The sequence below is a fragment of the Ciconia boyciana genome, chromosome 9 (genome assembly GCF_034638445.1).
Source record: "Ciconia boyciana chromosome 9, ASM3463844v1, whole genome shotgun sequence".
Classification (NCBI taxonomy): domain Eukaryota; kingdom Metazoa; phylum Chordata; class Aves; order Ciconiiformes; family Ciconiidae; genus Ciconia; species Ciconia boyciana.
Window position 1 is genome coordinate 8,054,005 of NC_132942.1, and position 26,342 is coordinate 8,080,346.

Consider the following 26,342-nt stretch of genomic DNA (forward strand, 5'->3'; position numbering starts at 1 on the left):
TCACTTGTTCTCATGCCAATGTTGTCCTTTAGCATCAATAGCTCTTCTCTAGTGTTTACCCCTCTGATGTTTTTATAGACAGCAACCCATCCTCTCTCAGCCTTTGCTTCCCTGCACTAAACATGCCAGATCTTTTAAATCTCTCCTCATGAGACAAGCTCTCAATTTTCCAGGACAGTTACCCAAATATCCAAGGTTTTACCCCCAAATACCTCATCTGCATTAGTTTATCTGGCTGTAAAAAAATGATGGTTTTACTGCACTGATGGCAAGTTCACATGCATGTGTCAGACTTTGTGGAAAATATGTGCTTCAGGAAGGGGGATAATGGTGTATGTGACACACAAAAATGTTCCTGTGCATGTGAAACATGCTGTGGGATGCTGCATGCAGCTGTGCATGCATGTGGAGGGATGCTGTCAGTGGGATCGTGTGTGTGAGACTCTGAAAAGGATTACTCAGTGTGCGAGGGGGTGTTGTAAGAAGGATTTTGAGGTACGTGACACTGAGAAGGATTAGTCTCTGTGTAAAAAAGTGTGCGTGTGTAGAAGAGAGACAAGATAAGCGGGTGGCTGTGTGTGGCACATGGAGAGAGATTAGTCCGTACGTCTGTGAGCAGGGTGATAAGGAGGGCTGTGTGCTAGAACGCTGCTGTAAAAAGACGGGATTTAGCTAATGGAAGGATTAGTGTGTGTGTGTGCGCGCACGCGTCCGGGTGGGATATGGTAGGAAGGATTTGGGAGGTGTGTGGCAGACGGGATTTGGACATGCTGGGAGGGCTCCCTTGGTGGGGGTGCATGCCTGTGCCTGTGCTCGCAGCACCCCAGGGTTTTTCACGGCCGTGCACGTGCCTGTGACGGTGGGACGCAGTATGGGGACACATGGAGGGCTCCTGCACCCGCAGAGATGGGGTCACAGAAAAAGTCAGCCATGCCCTGTGGGTAGGAAGGATTACGGGGCACTGCTGAGCCTGATGCGGAGGTGCTCACAGGGCAGGTGAGAAAGCAGGGATGAAGCTGTAGTATAGTCAGAGCCATGGCTGTACCTGTCGGAGCAGGGGAAGGGCAAGCACGCAGGTGGCAGTGGGGAGGAGAGGACTAATGGCTTGAATACACTGGGGCACAGGGGGAAACGTCACCCTGTGAGCAGGGCAGGACAAAGGGCATATGCTGTGCTGAGCAGAAGTTGTCCAGGTGCTGGGTAAATGCAGTTTTTCTCAGGAGACAGGGAGTGGCTGAGCTTCCCATCCCATCATTCCCATGGCTGAGTATGAATGCTGGCAACATTTCCATTGGCCCCACATTCTCCACCTCTCGCCTCAGATTTATCCCTGCTCCTCCAGCCGGCTGCCAGCACAGTACCTCTTCTAGGCGGAAAGGATACTGGCAGCAGTCTGAGAGCAATTTATGATCCAGAGAAGGGGTGGAGAGTTGATTGCATCCCGACACGTATTTTTTAACATTCTGACTTAACACTAAAACTTTTTCCCCCTTTTTCTTTTCCATGGGAAAACCGGGGTGTTTTGTCAAAATCAGCTATTTCCTACTTTTGATCAAACCTCAGTTTTCATTCAGAAGGGAAAAAAAAAGTGTTGAAAAGTTTCAGCTAGCTTTATTGTCTGCAGTATGTCTGAATTGGATCTGTTCCATTGGCATTAGTTTCATCTCAGAGACACTAAAAGTAAAGCCTACTGAACCTTTTATGATAAAATGGACTAAAATAGCTGGGGTGTCTAGGGTAACTTTTCTTCAAAAAAGTTGATTCTTTGCTTGTCCAGTAGACCATTTGAATGTTTGCTTTCTGTTTAATGAAAGATAACCAAAAGCCTGGCTAGTTGCTTTGTAGCTTTCAATAATATATTTATTATTTAAAGAAGGCGGCTAAAAACAAAGCAGCTGCACTCTGAGATTCCCCTTGGTGCTAGATGCTGCACAAATATAAGATCTCATAGCTAGAAAATGAAGTAGAAGGCTTACAACCAGAAGTGAAGAATCTTTATTAATTAGTACCAAAGAAAATTTCCTGCAGGAGCATAATCCTTAAATATAGACATTGCCCATAAAATGGAGTCTTTATATCTTTCTTAAAGATACTGTGTTCTAACAAAAGGCATGTCAGTGTGATTCAGGAATAAGGTAAGTTCTATGGCAAAGGTGGCCAACTTCTCCTACATCTTCATTTGACGGAGACCCACAGTGCATATTGCACACATCTGGCAGAGCCAGCAGGGATAATGACTCCCTTTTGCTCCCTTGAGGACTGGAGATGGGATGGACTCGCAGTGAGGCCCACAGAGGTGCCATCCCTGCCCCACGGGGAGGCATTTGCTTGGCCCAGAAACCACTGCTCAGCAGCAGTTCTGCTCAGGAGCCACCAGCTGGGCACCCAGCTCTGTGCTGTGCTGGAAGTCAAGCATGGCCATCTTGATTAGACAGCCCTTCTGGTTTGTAAAGCTAACAAATCATGAAATCACTTAGAGAGAGCCAACCAAGAGGTGTTTCGGGGGCCATGGTTTTGTTCTGGGAAGGTCTCCAGTCTTTCAGGCAAGAGGTCATGTTATCCTTCTTCCTTTTAGAAACCTTTGGCCCAGCATGAATCAGCAGGGGGGATGAGGTTGAGCTGTGAGAGGAATTGAAATGGGTTTAGTGTTAAAGCCAGTACATGAGCTCCATTTCAAAGTGCCCACTCAACAGCTGGTCACAAAATCCCCGAGCCTTGGGTGAGGTGCCAAGTCTGTGTGTGCTTGGAGAGGAGTATCACACCCCGTACTGCCTTGTTCTGCTGTCAGCGCTTTCCCTCCTCCGAAAGGATGGGCGAGAAGAGCAAATGGGGACAGGGAGTGCCCCGTGGAGCAGTCACCATCCACTGGGGAAACGCATTTCACTGGTGAATTGTGAGCATCCCACTGGAAAAACATTGCGATGGGCTTACTCTTCACATTGTCCCTTGGCAAAGAGGGGTTTGTGTGAGGGTACTTGGGTCCCTCCTGAAAATTGTTGTGTGGCTTTGCACAGGTGGCTGCGCACAGGTGGCTGCCTCCATCTGTCCAACTGTGAAATGAGGTTAAAAATCTTCATAGAGGATAGGCTGCCAGGCTTTAGCCAGTGAGGTTTGAAAAAACCCTTCTTAACTAAGACTAGGCAGGATTAAAGAAGGACATAGTGTTATTGTCTTTGTCCATTCAGAGACAGAAAAGACAGAGTGACCCAGAAGTTGAAAGCCCATTTTTCTCCCCCACCTTGTAGAAATAGGCACCTGGCCCTTGGATCTCCAAACGCTCCTGCAGTCAGACCCCCTTCGCACTCTCTTTCACCCTTGTTTTTCTCTTTTAAAGCTCCAATTGATTTTGAAATTAAATTGGCTGTTCCCCCACCAATGAACCTCAAGCTTGCATCTCCTTTTCCCTGTTCCCCTTCTCCTTCCCAGCTTTCAGATCTCCTCAGGTTTCTGTTATTTCCCACACATTTGCTTTGAAGGATTTTCCAATAAGGATGTCAGGAGAAGTTTCTTAAGGGCCTTTTATCACAAATTCCTTTTGGTTTCATGCCTGAGGACGCTTCTGAGGAGGACCTTGGTGACCTATGCTCAAGCAGACGTGAAGCAAGTACACTTTACAAGCAAGTCGCAGCTGACTGCACACACAAATCAGGTCCTGTATCCCTGCAGCCTCATTCAGGAAACATGTTGTGTTTCCCAGCTGACAAAACTAAACCATACTTAGACCCAGTGTAATTCTGTTGGCCTCAATGTAGTTACCAGGGATATTATAATGTAGACAACTTTTCTACAATGGAATAAAGTGTCTTACTGTCTTAATTATATTGCCTAGACTATTCTTTCTAACCAGGCAGAAAGTGGATGATTTTCTCATTACTCTAGCCCTTCCATGGGAGATTTAAGAATGAAGTTCACAGGATGATGCAAGCGTATTATAGCCACACATTTACAGCTGCACCATCAGGTTGGGGCAAAGTACATGTGCACAGAGGACCTCTGTCAACCAAACCTGCCCCACATGCCATCCCAATTCTTCCAGTCTAGAGCTGCTCCACAGACAATGTCAGGAAAGCATCAGACCTTAAGAATTCACTGATAAAAGCTATCACAGGAGACATCCTTTCAGCATACATGAGTTAAGGCCCAGTTTTCAAAGGTTGCATACACCATATGGAATCATAGGATCATAGAATGGTTTCTGTTGGAAGGGACCTTAAAGACCATCTAGTTCCAACCCCCTGCCATGGGCAGGGACACCTTCCACTACACCAGGTTGCTCAAAGCCCCATCCAACCTGGCCTTGAACACTTCAGAGATGGGGCATCCACATCTTCTCTGGGCAAACTGTTCCAGTGCCTCACCACCCTCATAGTGAAGAAGTTCTTCCTTATATCTAATCTAAATCTACCCTCTTTCTGTTTAAAGCCATTACCCCTTGTCCTATCACTACATGCCCTTGTAAAAAGTCCCTCTCCAGCTTTCTTGTAGGCCCCCTTTAGGGCTGCTATAAAGTCTCCCTGGAGCCCTCTCTTCTCCAGGCTGAACAACCCCAACTCTCTCAGCCTGTCTTCATAGGAGAGGTGCTCCAGCCCTCTGATCATCCTCATGGCCCTCCTCTGGACTCACTCCAACAGGCCCATGTCCTTCTTATGTTGGGTGCCCCAGAGCTGAATGCAGTACTCCAGGTGGGGTCTCATGAAAGCAGAGTAGAGGGGGAGAATCACCTTCCTCAGCCTGCTGGTTGTGCTTTTTTGATGCAGCTCAGGATACAGTTGGCTTTCTGGGCTGCAAGCGCACATTGCCTGGTCATGTTGAGCTTCTCATGAACACCCTCAAGTCCTTCTCCTCAGGGCTGCTCTCAATTCCTTCTGTGCCCAGCCTGTATTTGTGCTTGGGATTGCCCCGACCCATGTGCAGGACCTTGCACTTGGCCTTGTTGAAACTCACGAGGTTCACATGGGCCCACCTCTCAAGTCTGTCAAGGTCCCTCTGGATGGCATCCCTTCTCTCCAGCGTGTCGACCGCACCACACAGCTTGGTGTCATCAGCAAACTTGCTGAGGGTGCACTCAATCCCACTGTCCATGTCACTGACAAAGATATTAAACAGTGCCAGTCCCAATACCGACCCCTGAGGAATGCCACTCGTCACTGGCCTCCACTTGGACATCGAGCCATTGACTGCAACTCTTTGACAGTGACCATCCAGCCAATTCCTTATCCACCGAGTGGTCCATCCATCAAACCCATGCCTCTCCAATTTAGAGACAAGGATGTTGTGTGGGACAGTGTCAAATGCTTTGCACAAGTCCAGGTAGATGATGTCAGTTGCTCTTCCCTTATCCACCAACGCTGTAATCCCGTCATAGAAGGCCACCAAATTTGTCAGGCATGATTTGCCCTTAGTGAAGCCACGTTGGCTGTCACCAATCTCCTCCTTATTTTCCATGTGCCTTAGCATAGTTTCCAGGAGGATCTGCTCCATGATCTTGCTGGGCACAGAGGTGAGACTGACTGGCCTGCAGTTCCCCAGGTCTTCCTTTTTTCCCTTTTTAAAAATGGGGGTTATGTTTCCCGTTTTCCAGTCAGTGGGAATTTTACCGGACTGCCATGACTTCTCAAACATGATGGATAGTGGCTTAGCAACTTCATCCGCCAGTTCCCTCAGTTTCCCTCAGGATCCGTGGATGCATCTCATCAAGTCCCATCAACTTGTGCACCTTTAGGTTCCTTAGATGGTCTCGAACCTGATCTTCTACAGTGGGCGGGTTTTCATTCTCCCAGTCCCTGCCTTTGCCTTCTGAGACTTGGGTGGTGTGGCTTGAGCACTTGCCGGTGAAGACTGAAGCAAAAAAGTAATTGAGTACCTCAGCCGTCTCCATATCCTGGGTAACCAGGTCTCCTGCTTCCTTCCAGAGAGGGCCCACATTTTTTCTAGTCTTCCTTTTATTACCGACGTACCTATAGAAGCTTTTCTTGTTGCCCTTGATGTCCCTGGCCAGATCTAATTCTATCAGGGCTTTAGCTTTCCTAACCGGATCCCCGGCTGCTTGGACAATTTCTCTGTATTCCTCCCAGGCTACCTGCCCTTGCTTCCACCCTCTGTAGGCTTCCTTGTTGTGTTCAAGTTTGTCCAGGAGCTCCTTGTTCATCCATTCAGGCCTCCTGGCGTTTTTGCCTGACTTCCTCCTTGTTGGGATGCGTCACTCCTGAACTTGGAGGAGGTGATCCCTGAATATTAACCAGCTTTCTTGGGCCCTTCTTCTGTCCAGAGCTTTATCCCGTGGTACTCTACCAAGCAGATCCCTGAAGAGGCCAAAGTCTGCTCTCCTGAAGTCCAGGGTAGTGAGCTTGCTGTGCACCCCCCTTGGTACTTTAAGGATCTTGAACTCCACCATTTCACGGTCACTGCAGCCAAGGCTGCCCTTGAGCTTCATATTCCCCACCAGCCCCTCCTTGTTGGTGAGAACAAGGTCCAGCATAGCACCTCTCCTTGTTGGCTCCTCTATCGCTTGGAGAAAGAAGTTATCATCAATGCATTCCAGGAACCTCCCGGATTGCTTATGCCCTGCTGTGTTGTCCCTCCAACAGATACCAGGGTGGTTGAAGTCCCCCATGAGGCCCAGGGCTTGTGAATGTGAGGCTGCTCCTATCTGTCTATAGAGGGTCTGCTTGGTCTTCCTGGTCGGGTGGCCTGTAGCAGACCTCCACTATAATGTCACCTGTCCCTGCCCTCCCTTTAATCCTGACCCATAAGCTCTTAGTCAGCTCCTCATCCATCCCCAGGCGAGAGCTCCATGTACTCCAGCTGGTTATTGATGGTGATACTCATTCTTCATCTCCCCTGCCTGTCTTTCTCAAAGAGCCTGTATCCTTCCATTCCAACACTCCAGTCATAGGAGCCATCCCACCATGTCTCCATGATGCCAATAAGATCATAGTCATGCAGGCATGTGCACATCTCTAACTCCTCTTGTTTATTCCCCATGCTACGTGCGTTTGCATAGAGGCATTTAAGTTGGCCCCCCCGATGAAGCTGACTTACTGGCTGGAGTGGCTGGAATTCCTTTGTGCTGCTCTTCAGGTGCTCTCCTGCTGACCTGTGATCCTTCTCCAGGCTCTGGGCGTCTATTGCTGGCACTGGCATCAAACTGGTAGGAGTGGGATGGACTGAGGTTCCCCTCCCCTGGCAACTTCAGTTTAAAGCCTCTTCACCAGCTTGTCAAGCCTATGATCGAAGATGCTCTTCCCTTTCTCTGACAGAACAGACCCCATCAGTCCCTAATAGACCAGGTTTCTCAAAGTGAGTCCCATGGTCTAAGTAGCTAAACCCCTGGCTGCGGCACCAGTCCTGTAACCATTTGTTGATTCGCCAGAATTGACTGGCCCTTTCAAACCCCTTCCCTTTGACCGGGAGGATTGATGAAAAAACTACCTGTGCTCCAGAGTCCTTTACCACCGCTCCCATGCTCTGTAATCCTTCTTGGTACTCCTCAGACTGCTGCTGGCTGTATCACTGGTGCCCACGTGAAACAACAGCAGAGGATAATAGTCAGCGGACTGTACAAGACTTGGTAGTTTCTTGATGACATCCCTGATACAAGCCCCCGGTAAGCAGCACACCTCCCTAGAGAGTGTGTCAGGTTGGCAAATGGGTGCCTCTGTACCTCTCAGAAGACAGTCGCCTACACCCGTCGCCTTTTCTTAGTTGTGCTGGTTGTTATATGGGGAGCAGATAGGGCTGCCTTGCTCAGCTCCAGCATCTCTCCTGGTGTGATGGGTCTTTCCTCTTCAATCTGCAGAGTGGTGAAGCAGTTCTGCAAGGGCACCTCAGGCTTCGGGGGAAGTCTCTTCCTCCTGCTTGTCCTTGCCATTGCAACCATCCATTCTTCTGCATTATTGCCCCCCCTCCCTTCTCTGTGTGCCAGTGGGGGAGTTTTTGGCTGTTTGGCTGTGGGTTGTGGGTCCACTGCAGACTGCACTTGGAACAAGCTATTTAACTCCTTCTCAGCCTCCCTGATGTTACACAGCCTTCTCACCGCCTCCTGCAGCTCAGCCATCTGCTGTCGGAGGTCCTCCCCTGGGGCACAGCTTTTGCAGGTGGGTCTGCCTCCTGTTCCTGCCCCAGGAGAAAGGTCTAGGCCCTTCCTGCACTCTGAGGTCTGCACTGCAGCCTCTCCGTTCAGCAGCTCCATCTGGGTGGAGGTATCAGCCACCGCTGGGGTAGATGGTGCAGACCCCCCAGCCAGAGCTGCAGCCTTTGCTCTCAGACGAGTGCCCACCATTCTGCCTTGATGGTCAGGTAGAATGAGTGCCCTTGACCTGTGCAGATGGTCACAGAATGGTGGCTGGTTGCTGGGTTATGTGTACCTCAAATGTCCCACTCAGTGGAATTCACCTCCTTCGAAGGGGTGCCCTTCCACCCGAGCCGAGCCGTGTCGTGCCACTGTTTGCCTGTCCTGGTCGCAGCGCTCCTGGTCACAGCTGTCCCTGGGGCTGCCTTTTGTGGGAGTGGGGGGTGGCCGCCATTACTCCTGTCCCCACCCACACCTCGTCAGCTGCTCTCGTGAGAGCTGCTGGCTTCTGACAGGTCTCTGCACTCCCCTGGAGTTTCCTCGGCTCAGAAAACCGCCCTGTATGCCACGATCCCCCACTCTGCTGCGGAATGTGCCTGCATGGGCACGTTGTGTGCCTAGATCCCAAATCACCTTCAGATCATTCCAACTTCTCTTCTTTAAAGAGACGTGGTAGTCAACTAAGTCATTTAAGCACATTTTGGAAATGCTACTAAGGCTCTCAACTGACACCACTTTACTGTCAGGAGGAGTGCAGGGGAATGATCACAACAAATGCTTAGGAAATATGACTGCAGAAGTTCACTGCCATGTTAAATATAGGCAGCCAAAAATAATTTCTCTCGCAGGGAAATTAATCTTTTCTTTAACAGGAGGGTCAGGAACTCAAAGTGAAGGCTAGACACTCCTCCCTGCCACATTCAGCACCTAAAGTGGGTTGCAGTACAGAAAGAAGAAAATCACAGCCCTCACTAGAACAATCCCAGAGGTGTAAATCACAGGCTTTTGCATTGCACCCCTGGCTTCTTGCGCACACCAAGAGACAGAGAAATCTGCCCCAGGGATATTTCTTTTTGCCTTGCTCCTTCCAGACCAAGTCTTTGTTGTGGTTTTGCCCACTGGTGGCAGCAGCCTCTGCCCTGGCAACCTTCTCTTGAAGATGGCAGTTCCACCTGCCATTCCTCTTTGAGGCTTCTGGAATAAATGGTGCCTTAATTAGGTTAATTATACCTTTAGCCATCCATGTGCTCACTTTAGATGGACCATTAGAGTCCATTACACAGTGTAGTTTCCCCAGTTTTCCTTGTGGGAAGCAAATCTAGCATCTGATGTGTGAAGCTCTCCATGGCTCGGTTGTCTTGCACAATATTTGTTAAATCCAAGGACTGTTTCCACTCCTTGAAAACCTGGTGCTCCTGGTATGTCTCTGTTCAAGGCCTGCCTGACCCAGGGTAGCCAGTGACTCTGGTTTCATGCACAAATGTATTTCATCAGAGGCATCTCCCTGCAATGTCAACAGAAGGCTGGAGCAACATCTGGTGAATAGTGAAAGAGTCTCTCTGATGCTTGTGAAAAGTACAAATTAGTATCCTCCAGCGTGCTGCTGCTATTCTGTCTAAATAATATTTTACAGGTAAAGTTTCTGCTGAGAAGCAGTGGGGTTTTCTCAGTAGCTGCCTAAATCATGTCATAGTCTTTGGTTTACACTGAGTAACTGCTTGAGACAGAAGCTGCATCTGTATGTGTGGTGTCACTGCACCCGCATGATGAATGACCCGAAGTTTCTAACAACTTCCCTTCCTGTGCTCTGGCTGGCCTCCCTGCAATTTGCATCTATGCAGAATGTTTTACATGATCTCTTTTGCTCTCTGCAGCTCACTAGAGAGTCCCTTTCTTCAGGAGCTTAAAAATTCTCTCAGAATGGAAATTGGTAGAGAAGGTGTTTGTACGTAACTAGGCATGTCAGGAAGAGATCTCAATGTTTTCCTAATGTTAAGGATGCTCCCACATTCTTCTCCCTAAGACACACGTCCCATTTTTCCAGACTATTTTCTCAGTCCCGTTGGTAGTGCAGGCTGTTCAAGATAACTGAGATGCTCCTGGTATCTTCACTGGCCTTTATGTAGAGAAGATGACTTAGTATTTTTCACTAGCATAAATCTTTACTGTGAACACATGAAGCTCTGCAAGTGAAACATCTAGTAGAAAAGCCTTTCCCAAAGCTATTGTCTCTCTAGAAAACATTATTATAATGCTTTGTGTCTGAGAATTTGATGCCGCCTGCCACTAACTTTAATGGGAATTCATTGCCCAAGGGTGTTTTAGGCAAAAGGTGTGCATCCAAGGTGACTTTATATAATTGGTGATGTGCTTTGCAGCTTCTCCCACCTCTTGGTCCTTTCCTCGGTCCTGGGAGGTTCATTTCTGCATGGGACCATTTTATTATGGGAGACAATTTTTATGGATCCAAGTGCAGTTTCAGGAGAAGACTGTAGCTGTAGAAGCCCCCTCTGTCATCCTGGTAAAATGACAGATTTTACCCAAGATTTTTTAGGAAAATCTCAAATTCCACTTTATTTCCAGTGAAGGTCTTGCTTTGTAGCCAGCTCCTGGGTTGTATTTTTGGTATTTTGGGTCACATTCACACAGGGCCTCCAGGTCTATCCACAGGTTTGTTGGAGCAGCGGGGCAGAGAGTGGAGTTCCCCAACCCCACCGTTTGCACTACTCGGCGGGATGGATGCCTTCACCTCCTGCAAGAGGGAAGCTGCCCTCTACAGCTGCTTGCAGCCTCGGTTTAACAAGTATCACCTCTCCATAGAAGCTCCATCTGGGCACACTAGCTAGATGCACTTCATGTAAACTGTTTGTTCCACCACCCACAACGAGCTATTTGCACAGAAGTTTCACCAGAGACCATAAAATTGCAAACCATAGGTCCAGATCTCACCATCTGTTGCAGTTCTGCATTCCTGCTCCCCAGACAACACACTCTCCCACCGGGTTTAAAAGATCCCAAGCTTAAACTTGTTTGTTTGGGATTTTTCAAAAAACCTGGTGCTCAGAGGCACCACAGAAATAAAAATGTGGTAGCTATTATCATTTATTGCCCTCGCAATGCAGACAGGATTAAAGCTGTTCTAATGACAGGGAAGAAATGGTAATATTCCCCCTGACATTAAGTAGGCCTGAAGAAAGCTATGAGCACAATGGAATGGAACATTAACGTGAAAAGGAAAAATAAAAACCCTACAAGAAGTGCCTATAACAAAGAACCACCAAGGGAGGCACTTAAGCCCACAAAAGCCAGCACTCTCAGATGTCAAAGGATCTTGTCATTCTGCACCTAACTCAGCTCTTGCTGAGGTGTTAAATGGGGTTTCAAAACCATTTGGCTTTCACAGACCTTAGGTGAATACAATATACAACTGGGTAGCACAAAAGGGTTGTGCAGTAGATGCTTAACCCTTGCATGCTGAGTGTAGTTTGCTGGGTTTGTACTTTTGCTTCTCCTCTTTTCAGAAGACTCTAATGGCTCCAGTGATTGCAGAAAAGATGGCAGTTTTGGAGCAGCGATGGCACATGTAGGTTTTGGAGCATCTGCCTTGCTAGCTCAGCAGATACCTGTGATGTAGCCTTGAAAATTTATAGACAATGTGGACATCTATAAATAACGTGTCAGACAGCTGGTGGGTTCCCACTTCAAACCCCCAAGGACAAGATGCTTTGTCCTTTATGTGAGAGGTTTTGTTTGAAGAAGAATGCTTTGTCCTGGATAAGCGCAAGTTCTTCCTTCTTTACCCAGACCAGTGAGACCGTATTGCTGTGGAGAGGTGAGCTTGGTGGTGCTTTCCCCACACAATGTACCCTGTGCTTTTTGTCTGCTGCCTTTTATTTTTAAATGAGCAGGGAGTCAAATAATGTCAGAAAGGCCAACAGTAGCTTACCACAAGAGGGAAACATCCTCTGTGCTCTCTGACAGCCTGCATCAGCCAGCCTCCCTCCTAGGATAGGAGATATTCTAAGGTAGAGCACACGCAAGACATCATCACTACGGAAAAGATCAATCAGGTTAGGGAAAATTCTCCTGGCTCTCCATTTGGGTCCCTCCTTATCCTTTGTTTTACTTTCTGTGGTGAGCCAGCCGTATCATTTCTCTCCTCTCTGCTGGGAAGGTAGTTCTCTACTCCGAGGAGGCTATTCAGTGGCTTGCTTTATTGCTATTTAACATGTATACATTACAGTACCTCACAGAGGCCTTGTAGCATTGTGCCAGGCATCCTACAAACACATGCAGAGTGACAGTTGCATCTATAGTGGGTACCCATGTGTGGGGGATAACTGGATAAGTGTAATTCTGAGCCAATTAGAATTAATAATAATGCTCACACAACCTACGTAGGTGTATGGGATATGGCATACCCCTATGTTTCTTTGAAGGAAACACACCACTGGAGTTTAAAAAAGGGGTTGTTTAGGGGTTTTTCTTGTCAATTTAAAAAATCACTATCAGGAAAGGGAGTTGGTATTTAAGGAAATATAAAGGTCTCTTTTCATATAGATCCAAAGCAGGGATTAAAAGCTGGGCACACAAGGACCATGCCAAATCTGACTTTACAGAGTTTAACACCTGCTTTGCCTGGCGGCAGCTGACCCTGTAGGCTGAAGAACATTAGGGGTCTGACCCCTGAGACCAAGAAACCCGGTGCTTGCACCTGAGTATAAATATATGCCCAGGAAGTGTTTAGGACCATGGAGGGCTCATTGCAGAGGGTGTGCATGCATGTGTGTGTGTGTTTTGTCAGGTTCTTTGGCTGCTTTGAATAGAAAAAGGTGGAGTATTAATAAATGAAGTTGTTAATTTCCAGTCTGTTATCAAGAAAGGCTGAAAATTAGTTGTGTTAGTTCAGTGGCACACAAGGATAAGGTTTTATGCACTGTAGCACAAAACAATTAAAAGTTGGAAATTTAGAAGCAGGAGTGGAAAAATAAAATAGAGGCAGGGAGAAAGGAGAAGGGATTATAGGTGCTCACCTCTGGCTGCATGGGGAGAAGCAGGCTCAGGGCATGAGACCACATCATCGCTGACGTGAGAGCGTTGGTGCATAGTTGTCCAGATGCTGTGATCCGAACCGCTGTGTGTGACTTGTCATTCTCAAACAGGCATATGCTTTCAGTATGTGTCATGTATCTTGCTAGTGAAGGCTCAGTGTCTGGGAAGGGAAATGTTTAAAGCCACCATGAGAACTGTTAGAAGCAGAAAGAGGAGCTTTGTAAGCAGCTCAGACCTCAGCACTTCCAAGTGTTGGCTAAGATCCCAAAGCAGGCTCAGAAAATACCATGTGTAAACCCAGGACTGGAGGAGGTCTGCTGGGCCACCAGGTCTCCTGGTGTCACTGGTCACCAGATGAGACCTTCCTACTCAGACCTGCTCTCCCAGTACAGCTATTCTGACTGCCCTTCTTGCTGATAAATGCATTGTAATGTCTCTACATGGAAATAATCATGTTGAAAGTTAGTCTGTTCTTCCGTTGTCTGCCAAATCACAAAATTTGGTCCTGATGTTGTAATTTGCAGTATGGAATTCAGTGGCCCAAAAGACTGTAATCCTGTACATTAAAAAAGGCCAAAGTCTCACAAGGTAGGATTGTGATGGAAAATTAAAAGGTATTGAGCTGATGGGGCAGGGAGAGAGGCTGATAGAGCTGCAGCTAAAAACAGTCTTGATTGCTACCTTCATTACAACCTGGAAGAAGGAGTATGTATATCATAACTGAACTCCATGCTTGGAACAGACTTCAGGGAAGGGCTAACGGAGACATTATTATGAGCAAGAAATAATCCTAAAAAAGCCCAGTAACAATATAGCTGAGAAAATTTACCAAAATACTGTTTTCTCAATTGAAGACAACAACACGAGTCTCAGGAATGCTGCAGGGAACTGAGACACATCAGAGACTGAGACATCAGTTTGGCTTCCAAACTGGCACATCTGCAAAAGCACAGACTAGAGAAAATTTGGGAATATCTATGCAGACATTTTATGAAGCAGGGGGACATGGGACCAAAATTGTAATTATCAGGATGAAGATTAAGAAAGGAGTTGTTGAGGTAGACGTTAACACCCTCCTTCCCCAGTGGAAGTAACACTAATGTTGGAATAACTTTTCCAGAGAAAGTCCATAGTCTGGTTTTTGCATTGCGACCTGCAACGAGGTTCAAGACAAGCACTTACAAAATCCTCATCAGAACCTGAGGCTTGCACTGAAGACAGTCGCAGGCTTTAATGTCTAGAAAAACTGCCGTGAACAGATATAATGTATTAGGGAAAGAAAAGAAGCTATTAAAGACAAAATGCATTTCATCTGCAGTGAGCTCTTTTTTGTCTGATGCATTTGCTTTCTGCTACTGCTTATCTTCCCCCCTACCACCCCTCACTCCCCTCTTTTTACTCTGTTTTAATAATTCAGCTCTTGCAGCCCAGAATTAAATGTTGTGCTGACCTAAGAGCAGTGTGCTATGTACCGTATTAACATGCTGTGGTGTTGGTGCTTTGTTCTTTTCCTCTGCTGTTGTTCATGCTCCCCAGCAGAAAGCTACACTGTGATATGGTACTTAGTTTTCCTAGTATAGCACTATCTGCAGAAGGACCAATATAATACAAAAGGCCATCTAATAAAGCAACAAAAGCAAAATTGGTTCAACCCTCATCCCTTGCCTCCTTTTATAATATCACTGTCACTTTTTCATTTGTAGTAATCTTGCTTTAATATTTATGACTCTGCTTCAGACATGGAGAGTTCAACGAGGACAAATTTTTTTGGTTTTCTATTTCATTGTAGGAGGTTAGGTGAGAGCAGGGATAGCTGATCTTCCAGAGCCCATGGGGCCCATAGCAACATCCATCTGCAGCGGGGGCCATATGAGGCGTCACCCGCTCCTGCTAGGGGAGCTGCAGGGGAGCTTGAGGTGAGGGTTGTGAGCAGGAGATAGTAGCTGGTTCTGTAGAGCTTCTGCTGCTCCAAAGCAACCCAGCATGGCCAGCGTCTTCTGCTTGCTTCTTTCTGGACACAGCATAAAGCCGGGCTGCCCAGCAGCCCTGCTGCCAGCACAGGCTTGCTGACAGTGTAAGACAGTTCTGGCACATGTGTCAACATCAAACTTCTCAAAAGCCATGCAAGGCTCAAGAGCCACAGGTGGGCCATCCCTGGGCTCTAGGAGCAGGAGATGTACTTTTCATTAACTAAATATGATGATTTTTAATGACACAATGTGCCATAAAAGGATCTCAGAAGACTGTATCCCAACTGGGTTTGCTTGCTATGGTTTGACAGCTAGCTGTACCCCAGAAATGAGCCAGACTGGCATGTAGGAAAAGAGAACCTTTTTTAAAACACTCCCATTTTAAAAACTAGACAAGGTAGAAAGGTCAGATCCTCCATTAGAGCTGAAAAATGCAGATTTTTTTCCAGGCACCAAAGCCCTTCTGCATGTCTTTTCTGTTTTAAAAAACTTATGAAAGCAGGGAGTGCTGTGGAAAAGCTGTGGCTCTGGTATGGGACACTGGAGAGATGAAGGCAGTAGACAGGAAGAACCTTACACAGCTTGAGAGCATGGCATCAGTGCTTCAAGCTCAGAATACGGTCTTATTTTAGGACCATACAAACGTGGAGCAAGAGACAGTGTCTGACCCAATGGACTGGAACAGATGGGGCTCAGAGAAAGGCAGTCGCTTTCCTCCACCTCACAAGCAAAGATCCAGGTCATGATTAGATAACAATCCTGAAACAGAGGTGGCACTGGACCTGTTTCCCTTTATACATAATCTGACCTGTTAGCCACAGGACCCTCATTAGCCAACCTGTCCCTATTAGAATAATAACTTAATTCTAACCACAGAAGGAATGGGCTTTTGTGAAGTCTGAATGCTGCTTGAGATGGGCATCATGTCCTTTCTAGTGGTGTCTCTGTTCTCTTTCCATGGGTTAGCTATCATTTGAAGGCTACCCAAAAAATACAGTTGTCAACTGACATTTTATTTAAGGGGACATTCAAGTCTGTGACCCCAGAAGTCCCAGGTCTCAGCAGATACATGCTCACGTCTCCTCTGGGTTCTCGTCCAGGACCTGTTAAAAGATGCTCATGATCTCAGGGTGTTTCATGTAGGGGATTTGCACCTAATTCCTGTTAAAAGTGCCACCATTACTCAGAAATAGTTTGAGTATTGACTGGAAACCCTTCAATGTATTTAATTCTTAATTTTATATGATTCAGCAAAATCTTAGCAATCCCCGAAGTAACAATATGTTTAAAAACAAGGAAAGTCTTGTCAAACATCTTGTTTTTCCTTCTTTCCTTTTTTCAACAAGTTCAGTGACCCCGGTAAGACCTTTGATATTTGAATTTTCTCTTCCATTTTGTACATTGGATAAGAACTACACTTGAAAACTCTAGCAGAAAAAGGAAAAGAGGTTTCAAGATGTGAAGTACACAAGTGGAAAAGCTGTGATTTTCAACTGGTCCCTTTGACAGAGAGGTTAAAGTCAACTTCTCATGGCCATATCTTCCACCACCATGATTATAATTCCATATAAACACCATGATACAAGTGCACTTAAATGACTGAGAGTCCATGTTGTTAATTTTTGTTGACAAAAGCACCGTGCTGTTTCTGTTTCTTTAAACTCAGCAGCATGCAAGAAAGAAGTATCCCAAATCCAGTTTGATCTCAAGGGAAACTTATCATTTGTCAGCCAGGCAAACTAAGACTTATTTGTCAGGCAGGTGAACTTAACTAAAAAAATTGAAGCTATCAGCATAAACAGTTATGAGCAGCTCTCAGTCATAGATTATTGTTTAAATATGAGGGAAGGAAAGCAGATCTTGATGTAAAAATCAACACTACTTTCCAGCTTCCAAGATGGTCAGAGCAGCAGTGCAGGAAAATGATGGAAGGGAGCACACCTGTGTGTCTTTTATATATTTGAAAGAGAAACATATATTTCTTGTGATATCACATCACCCTGATTTGCCGTTGATCAAATATATGGGACGTATCTACAGTCAGCTCAATACATGTATGGAGCAATGGGGGAGTGTAGAATCTGTTTGGCTTTCCCCTGCTTGAAAAATCTGTGGGAACATGCTGTCATTGGGATGTGCTGAAGAGATGCGCTCTGGCACCTACGCCACACTGGAGAACTGTGAGGACAAACATTTGGGAGGAAAGCTGAGCGGATCCTAATTGAAGCAGACACTAGCGCTCTTTCATCGAAATTCCACCGGCTTTGCCAACCTGATGTCAGGTTCTCCATCACTGTGTGAGGGTCGCCTCCAGGCAGGGCATGCTAAAAATAAATTACGCATGCACATCCCCCCTCCTCTTTCCCACATGTGCACACATATACTTGAAGTGAGCAAAGAAAAGCATGTGGGAACTGTTCCTTGACACCACTGTTGTCAATGAGTTTGTTTTGCTGCAAGAGAGGGTTTTGGTTCTGTGTCCCAGGAGGTTTGGACAGATGAAGGACATGCCACACTGATATTGGGGCTGCAGGCATTGCAGGGCTAGTCTTTAATAGCTTACAGAGGACAGTAGACTGAGATGACTATTTTATTACACTCAAAGTCTGTCCGCACTCATCTTGCAATTTTTAAAAGGCATTTGTTAACTTGGTTTCTGGAGTACATGCTGTGTGTGCTGGATTGGGTGGTTTCAAAGATTTCTTCCTATCTGGGAGTCTACATTTCCAAATGGCCCTTTTCTTTCCCGGCCTGCTTGGACTATGAAGAGAAGTTTGCTCAAAATCCTCACAACATCTGCAGCTCACCATTGTAGTAATGGCTTTCCTAGAGACGGTGCAGTGTCTTCCCTCCTTAGATGCTCCTCAGATATGACATCCTCCAGGGTCATGAAGGGCTCCGAGATCTGGCAGGGACCATCTGGGTTTTTTGTCTCCTTCTGCAACAGAGAACATGAGTTGTTTGTGGGGAGCATCTGGGGTTATTTCGTTTAATCAGGTTTTTTACTGCTCTTGTGGCTTTGGATATTAGCACTGTCTCTGTTACTTCTGTTCTCTGGCAGAGGCACGCAGCAGTTGAGTCTCCCGAGAGTCAACTAAACCGTATTATTGGCTCCCTCCAGGGGTAGCTGGGTGAAACTTAATGGTCCATGAGATACAAAAAGTCAGTAGAAATTATCTAATGTCCCCTTCTAGTCTTAAACTCAGCGAAATGGTGAAAATTCTGCTTCTAAAGGAAATGGCAGATGAGCAGTTGCCAGGATCTCCTACCAGGCTGCTTCTCCAGCTGTGTCCGTAGGGAGCTGTTCCCTTTTTGCAGTCCTGTTTGCAGATTCTCAGCAGAATTGCACCATTTTCACTCCTGGAGACCAAATCCTCATTCCCATCCTTCTGTGCAGCCCATTTGCCCTTCCTCCTCTCTCAAATGCCAAGACTGTTTCAGGCCCTCTTTGTGGTGACCATTTCTGAGGGAAACTTTTTGGTTTCCCTCCTGCTTTTACCAAAATCCAAATGAGATATATGTTATGCCTGACATCTGCCTTTCACAGGGATCAGATCAAACCTCCAGTTCCAAAATATCTCTGGCCCTCCTAAATGCAGAAATCAGTCCTGTGCATCTACTCTCTCTGTCTCTGGTTGAGAGCTTTAGTCAAGAAAAGTCTCTTAGGAATTTTTATAGACTCAAAACATCTCTTTTGCTTTCCTCTTCTGCAGAGAAAATGTGCAATTTAAAGTTGTGGGCATGTATTTTTCTTTTTCTTGGAAGCATTTGCAAAGGTGGCCAGAGCTGCCTCTCTTCAGGTGCCAAGCAGATTTCCCATCCTGCATGGTTTTCAATAAAATCAGTGTTTCCTCTCTCTGATTTAAATGCTTTACCTTCAATATTTCCATATGACAAGAGAAACTTGAGATAAATTGCAGGACTAGAAATCCTGGAGTCTGGGGATTTTAAGCATGAGAAGCATGTGTGCTTTTTCCTCATCTGAATTCAAGGACACACCAGCTCCACAATGCTTGCTCTACCACATCAGTCACTTTTTAACTAACTTACAGTGCTATTTTGATTTTTACTGTAAGTTAAAACTGTTTTTAGAACAGTCTGAGGAGCTCTCACCTCACCTGGCTGCAACAGGTGCTGTGGAGCTGTGTCCAAAGAGCAGATGGTTGTCGCTGGGTTGTCTTTCCAGTGTAACCAGGTGACAATCAAGTTAATTCCTCTGCTTTTACGTAATTTTATTTGTGGAATGGCACTAGGGAGCCTCAGCGAGATATCCTGTGCCTGGAGAAGAAGCGATATGGGATGTCCACCGTGCTTGGTGCAGCACACAATGGGAATGTCCCAGTGTCCCAACCTGATCAATTATACAAGACTGATCAGGGTGAATACGGTAGTAGTTGCCATGGTTATCAATCATTATAAACTATATTTTCTGAGGGCTTCCTTCTGAGGAAAACTTTTCTGTAATTAATTACAAACTCATTGTAAGATAATAGCATAGTTACAGCCCAGAATAGGTGTTCTCTGTCCTTCTTTCCCTTTGTGCAGCCCACAGGCCAAGAATAGCATGTGCAGACTATCACAAATGTCTGCATTTACATTGAAGTGAACACTCTTCACTCATGCTCACATCCTTGGATATGCAGACGTTTATGCTATTGCATTTCACCCAGTTTCCCACCAGCAGGAATGAGCTTCAGAGGCTGAACTGTCCAAATTCAACTGCTAGAGCTAATTACCAGATTGGCTGCAACTCTCTTCTGTAGGAAAAGCCAGTCTGTGGCCATCTAGCTGTTAAGAGGTAGTTGGCACGAGGCTTGCAAAGTGTGATGTTATCACCAGCCAATCGACCAGAAGAGCTCAACTTCTTGGACCTTCCGTTCCAGCATGATCTTTATCCCTTTTATGTTTCTTAATCTTTTTAGAAAAGCATCAGTCAGAGGCTAGTGACTGCTGAGGAACTGATCAGAAGTTCCTAAGAAGACAGAAAAACAAAGAGAGTTTAAAATATTTGCTTCCTCTAGTTTAAGGTTTACAATTCTTAATAGTATGTTATTAGGAAGTTGCAGAGCAATCAAATGAGAACACAATTGTTAATAAATTTCGTTAATAAAGCGATTAAAGCAAATATAAAGAAATTCCACTTATATCTTAGGGTATTGAATAAATGGCAAGTAACTTCTTTTTAGTTTTGCTGGGTAAATTCATTTGTAACTTCTGTAATTTAAAGTAGTCCTGAGATTTAAATAAGTTTGCAGCCACTGCTTTTACACTATGCCAAGTTCAGTCCCAGAAAGGTGGCTGCAGTTCTCACTGTTTTCATTTTTCTAGATTAATTGACACAACAGTTTCTTTGTTGTTCTTTGGGTGATAACCCTGAGCGAGTCTTTTTTTTTTCCCAAATTATCTACCTTGTCCATGGCCCCTCTTGGTCTGAAAGTACAAAGAGAGCTAGGGTTCTTTCCAAACTTACTAATGATAAAGACTGTTCGTTCTCGCAGTCATCTTTGGTGCAATCTGTTTCAAACACTGGGATTGATGAGTGTCTCGGAACAGTGTAGGAGGGCTGCCTAAGCATGACTGAGCCACAGAGTTAAAAAAAAAAATCTAAAAAATAATAGATTCATTTCAAGTAGAAAATAAAATTCAAGGAAGCCATGGCTTGCCTAAAATAAAACAAGCCAGCAAAGTTTATTGTCTGGATTATTAATTGTGCTGGATTGTTCAGCTGCTCTGAGAATGTCACTTTAATCATTCGGGGAATCTGAAGCCTGGGTCTCCAGAGATCATGTTCTGATCTCTCACATATGGTGTATCACGCTGTTCATTAGACCCACTGGTCCAGGCACATGGAAATGACGTTCAGGCTATTTCTATCTGTGTCTGCTACTTTTCTTCCTGAACGTGTCAGTCTCATGATGAGGGTAGTGACTCCAGCTGATACAGACACAATTGCTTATTGCAAAGAGAGACGCTGCCGTGAGAATAAAGAGAAGAGGGTTTTATTTCTGTCATGGTTCGGGCTTCGCAAGAATTCCCTGCCCCACAGAAATACAAGTTCCCTTGGGGGAGGAGGGTGCTGAGGTATGTGAGAACACAGACACTGAGTGGCGAAAAGAGGATGGGTGACCTTGGGGACAAACTACTGGGCTGGGATGCCCAAAACCTGGGCTTAACTCCAAAAGAAAGGAAAAATTCTCACCAGTGTCATGAGATTCAGTTCTCAGCTTTAGACACTCTGCACCGTTTCAAAAATCTGGCTGCTTCATTTTGGTGGTGAGATCAGAGCGGGGACTCTTTTTGCACAGTGGGAAGCAGGATTTCTTGCTCTTCCCTCTGAATATTTGATGCTGGCAGTAGAGAAGTGAGGAACAAGGTAATCTTATCCAGGATGGCTGTAAGCCAGTCAGGGATGACTTCTGGTCCTTGCTGGAGGGACAGAGCTTGGATGGAGCCCAGCTAAGGATGAAGCAAGCTCATGTTTAGGAGCCTGTCTCCAGCCACATGTGCAGAAGGTTTGGTGCTGGCAGCTATCAACAGAAACCAGGTCAAGGGATTCCCAAGCAGCGCAAAGCACTTGCCAGGGGACCCCAAAATGTCACATCCAACTTCTCACCCTGCACTCTACTGGGGGGGCTGGCAAGTGATGTGTGAAGTGTTGAGTCAGTATAAATGTCACAGCCAAAGGTCTTCAGAGTCAGAGTGGCAACAGCAGGAGACACTAGTGCCAGGAGTTCTGACACAGGGAAAACACTGTCACTGTCACCACCTCCATCTTGGAGATTTATTGATGATAACTTGGGATGTGCCATAAACAGGGGTGATATTAAATGAGTCTGACTGTCTCAGAGGCTAAGTTTTACAACCCAAAGTGTGAACTCCCTCTGCCTCACTGAGATGCTGAGGCATTTTTCCAGCAGCTCCCACAATCTCATAAAGTGCTGTCCTGAGAAGGGCTCCAACCCAAGAGAGCCCTCCCTGCGCAGCACAGCGCCAGCCTCTGGGATCAGACACAAATATCTGCTAGAGAACCCAGCGTGCACCCTCGGAGCTTAGTCATGGAGACCTCCCAGGCCACCATCACTACCTCACTGGGCCCACAGCCTTCCCCACCACGGCTTTGTGAGGAAACCAGAAATTGCCACGCATGTGTCCCCAAGTACCAATGCACCCCTGGTGTCAGAGGCTCCAACCTCAGTGCCAGCAGCTCATGCCCAGGGATAAACCTCCCTGTAGCTGTGCTACAAGTGTATTGAACCTAGGTGAACCTTTGCAGAGATGCCCTCCCAGCGTGGTCTCAGCTTCTGAGGTCAAACCCATGGTTTCCTCCTGAAGTCATTGGCTGCAAAAGGCTGTGCTGTCATGCAAATGCTTTCCTTCTGCTCCTTGAATGCATCTGGGGCTGCAATAGCAAGCTCTAGCTGCAGCCTTTCTCCCCCACAGTAAAACAGCTCCAGGGGCCAGACAGCTGCCATCCCAAGGAGGCAGGGCTTGGTGAGCCACTGTGCTTTTCTGCTGAGGGGTTCCCTTGTTCAGATAACACATTTTATCCCAGAGGCAGCAAAATCTTCAGCAGAGCCCTGAGGGTACTGAATTCACTCTCCTGTGCCCCTTCTGCCTATCAAACGTAAAGCAGGTCTGTGGAGATCAAGGGCAGAGCACCCCATGGCCACAAGCCCTGTTCTTCACAGGTTGCATTCACCAACCCACAGGCCTTGAGGAAAGTGATCTAGTCCAGGGAGCCTCCAGCTTATATCAGGAAAAGGGTTTATTTTGGTGACTTCCCTGAGAAACCTCCTTGTCCTTCTGCCCTCATGACCTATCTCTCTGCTCCTCCAGTCTGCTCACAGTTCTCCAAGGGCGTCTACGCCATCTTTGGATTTTATGAGAGGAGGACTGTTAACATGCTCACGTCTTTCTGCGGGGCTCTCCACGTCTGCTTCATAACACCAAGCTTCCCCGTCGAAACATCCAACCAGTTTGTCCTCCAGCTTCGCCCAGAGCTCCAGGATGCCCTCATCAGTGTCATCGAGCACTACAGCTGGCAGAAGTTTGTGTACATTTATGATGCTGACCGGGGTAAGTCACAGGTACATGGGAAGGGTTACCAGGCAATTAAACATAGTGGTCTAGGTGGATACTTTGCCTCAAGAAGTCCTCTTAGTGTGGGTTGCTGGAGGCTGAGAGGGTGGCTAAAGGAAGGGTCACCCTATACCTTCCCTGTTCTCTATTCCTTTTCTAAATATCCATTACTGCTGAAGGTGGGCATCAATCTGGATGCAGCATTAGCCTAACCCAGCATGTCTGTGCTCATAGGGTCAGGTTTGAACCCCATCAACACCAGAGAAATATTTAATGTGTAAGCGGTTTGAGTTTCAAATGAGGAAAATTGTTTATATTGAATAGGTCCCATATTGAATAGGTCTGTCGAACTCAAGGCCACCAAGTCCCACGTTTATAAACATGAACTGACAGCTGCTCAGGTCTCACCTGAGCCCACATCCAGTTGTGATACACGTGTGTGTTTCTGGCAGGTATCTTGGAAAACTCCAAGTTCCCTGTGTTAGTGAGTGATAGTTGTCTGTGTAAAATAATGACAGCCTTTGTTGGGTTCTTAGAAGATACTGCCTAATTTTCTAAACCATGAACAGGGCTAGTGAGCTCATTGCTCTGTGATTCAGCTTCCCCAGCTCTCAGATGCCTTTAAAGCTCCAGGCTTGGAGGCCAAGAGCAAAATGGACTTGTGGAGGACAGCACAGAGGTAAGGGTGATTCACAGCTCTGTCCTGGAAGTTATCATTAGTTCTTGCAGGGACAGGATGACCTTAAGAGACAAGTAAAACGTGTAAAAGCAACCCATCCTGCTTTCTGTTGTCACGAGGCATGGGCACGCTGAATATCGCAAAAGGACTGCAGTAGGCAGGGTTGTCTAGCAGGACTCCAGAGCTGTGTTGACTATGTGTATCTCCTCTGGAAGGCTGTGCATGTAATTTAGGCAAGATACTTTTTAAAATAATGAAGTTTTCTGATGAGATGCTGCTGAGAGAGACAGGGACACTGAATATGATTGTGTATTGTGATTGCTGAGGGTGTCCCTAACCCTAGGAGCGTAGAGCCTAAACAGATCAAAGATGAGAAAGGAACTATGGCCCAAAGAAATCAAGTGATTTGGGTAGTGGCTGACAAGAAGATGGGGATTAGAGCTCTTATCTGAAACCCACAGCAGGGCCTGATCAACGAGACTGATCTGCCAATTACAAAGGAAAACTAGGCCTGGAATCATCCTATTTTCTTGTGCTAGGACGGAAAAAGCAGGAGTCATTAATTCTAGCCCATCTGTGTTTGGGTAAGATGTTAGACTATTAGCTGCTCTCTGTGGATCTGCTGCACTCTTGCGATGCTGTATCCAGCCTGGCTTGAGGCAGCTACGCAGGCTGTCAGAAGGATGGAAAGATGACATTGCACAACTAAAACGTAGTTCTCCCCCTACTGTCCTCTTCCCCCTCTCTTCCCATCACAGGGTTGTCAGTCCTACAGAAAGTGCTGGACACCGCAGCCGAGAAGAACTGGCAGGTGACAGCTGTCAACATCCTGACGACAACAGAAGAGGGCTACCGCATGCTCTTCCAGGAGCTGGAGAAGAAGAAGGAAAGGCTGGTGGTGGTGGACTGTGAATCTGAGCGGCTGAACATCATCCTTAGCAAGGTTGTGTTGGTGCTGGTCTTCTGGGAGGGATCTTGCATGCAGGACGGGAATGCTTGTTTCTCCTGGAGAAGTTCTCCTACCCATTCTTGTCTGATCCATGTCTCATTGCAGCTCTCACTGGATGTGGGGGGTGTGTGTATTGCAGCAGGCTGCTGAGCTTGCAGGTATTTCTCTGTTGTGTTATTGTGGAAACTGTAAAGCCATATAAATACTAGGAACTCCCATGTATTCATGCTTAGTGAGCTCTGCTGCTCCACGTTCCCTACTTGTTTAACTCCCCTTTACACCCCCTTACTCCCCAACAAGTTTGCTTTGTGCTAATTCTTCCAAGCAGTGTGCGCAAGATGTGGCACTTCCTTATTCTGCTGAGTTTTTCTCTGGTTTTCCCACCTCCTGTGAATTAGGGTGGAGGTGTGAATCGGCACTGCCAGACTCCTGGTCCTCCAGCCTCCATGTGCTACACCAAATTCTCACAACCACTGCCAGCAGGACAGAGATGGAGAAGCTTTATGGTACATTTGTAGTGTCCTTAGGAGCACTGTCTCCAGATCAGGCTGGAGCTCAGCATCCTCCCAGGGCATCCAGGTTGTAGCAGGATCGGATGTTTACAGCTCCTCTCGTGCCTTGCAGTGAGAGAGATTGGTTTATTCCCAGCCATCTCCTGGCTCTTTTGTCAGCTCACGGCCACAAGGCAGATGGGATATGCAACAGAGGACTCAGCAGCTAGGCTGTGCGCCCTGCCTTACTCACCCTCAATCTAGATAGGTCATCCAGTAGTGCAGACCCAAATTTTCCCCATCCTCTTTCCTCCATGCCTCCCTTAATGCTTTCCCTAAGTCCTGAACATGGACTTCTGTGGACAGGAGACCAATGCAAGCCCATGGACAGGTCTCAGTCAACACTTGTGTCTCCTCTTCAACTCCAGCCTTAATATCTTTCCCTCTCCACCTACAGCCAAGGCTTTCCCCACAGCTGGGAGTTCTGTCCCACATGGCTTACAAAGGGCCCTGCAGTGCCATGTACCTGGTGCACTGTGACTGCCGCTATCGTACTTCTCGTAACCAGCTCACTCTTACCTCGTGCTTCACACGTCTCTTTGTCTAAGCTACCTGTCATCTCCCGTCTCACACTTCAGCTGCTCACTGTCTGGGGCAAGGAATACTATTTCACCAGCTGCACAGCTCAGAGATGAGCACAATCCGTCCTTGTTGGATGTCTCTGGGTGCTACTCCATTATATATAATAACAAAGCAGGTAGCAGGTTTTAACGTCAAAGTAAAGATCATGCTCATGAAGGAGAGACCAGATTACTCTGGAGGGTAACGTCTTCTCTCTGACCACAGAGTAGCTGCAGTTGAACAAAATTTTTGACAGGAACTAGGCAGTGAATTTGCCTTTTCTGCAAGCTTTCCTATAGGGTATATCAGATTTCTAGGGTTAATGATGTTGGTTTTTAAAGCCTGTTTTTTCTAACAGAAAGTTAAGTTCTGTAGTCAAATATTATGTAGTTTTCCTAATATGAGCAGGAAAATAAGTCTTTCTTTCAAA

General features: G+C 46.5%; 1 protein-coding gene across 4 annotated transcripts in view; it reads left to right on the top strand.

The window, feature by feature from the left end:
- Positions 1 to 26,342, top strand: part of GRIA1 (glutamate ionotropic receptor AMPA type subunit 1) — a 131,333-nt gene that overhangs the window by 43,208 nt on the left and 61,783 nt on the right. For 3 of the 4 annotated variants that reach the window (XM_072872127.1, XM_072872128.1, XM_072872129.1), the window contains exons 3-4: positions 22,930 to 23,169; positions 24,610 to 24,794. In XM_072872127.1, coding sequence (XP_072728228.1) covers positions 22,930 to 23,169; positions 24,610 to 24,794 — 425 coding nt within the window. The remainder of the gene's footprint in view (positions 1 to 22,929; positions 23,170 to 24,609; positions 24,795 to 26,342) is intronic. The other variant, XM_072872130.1, reaches the window with a different exon arrangement.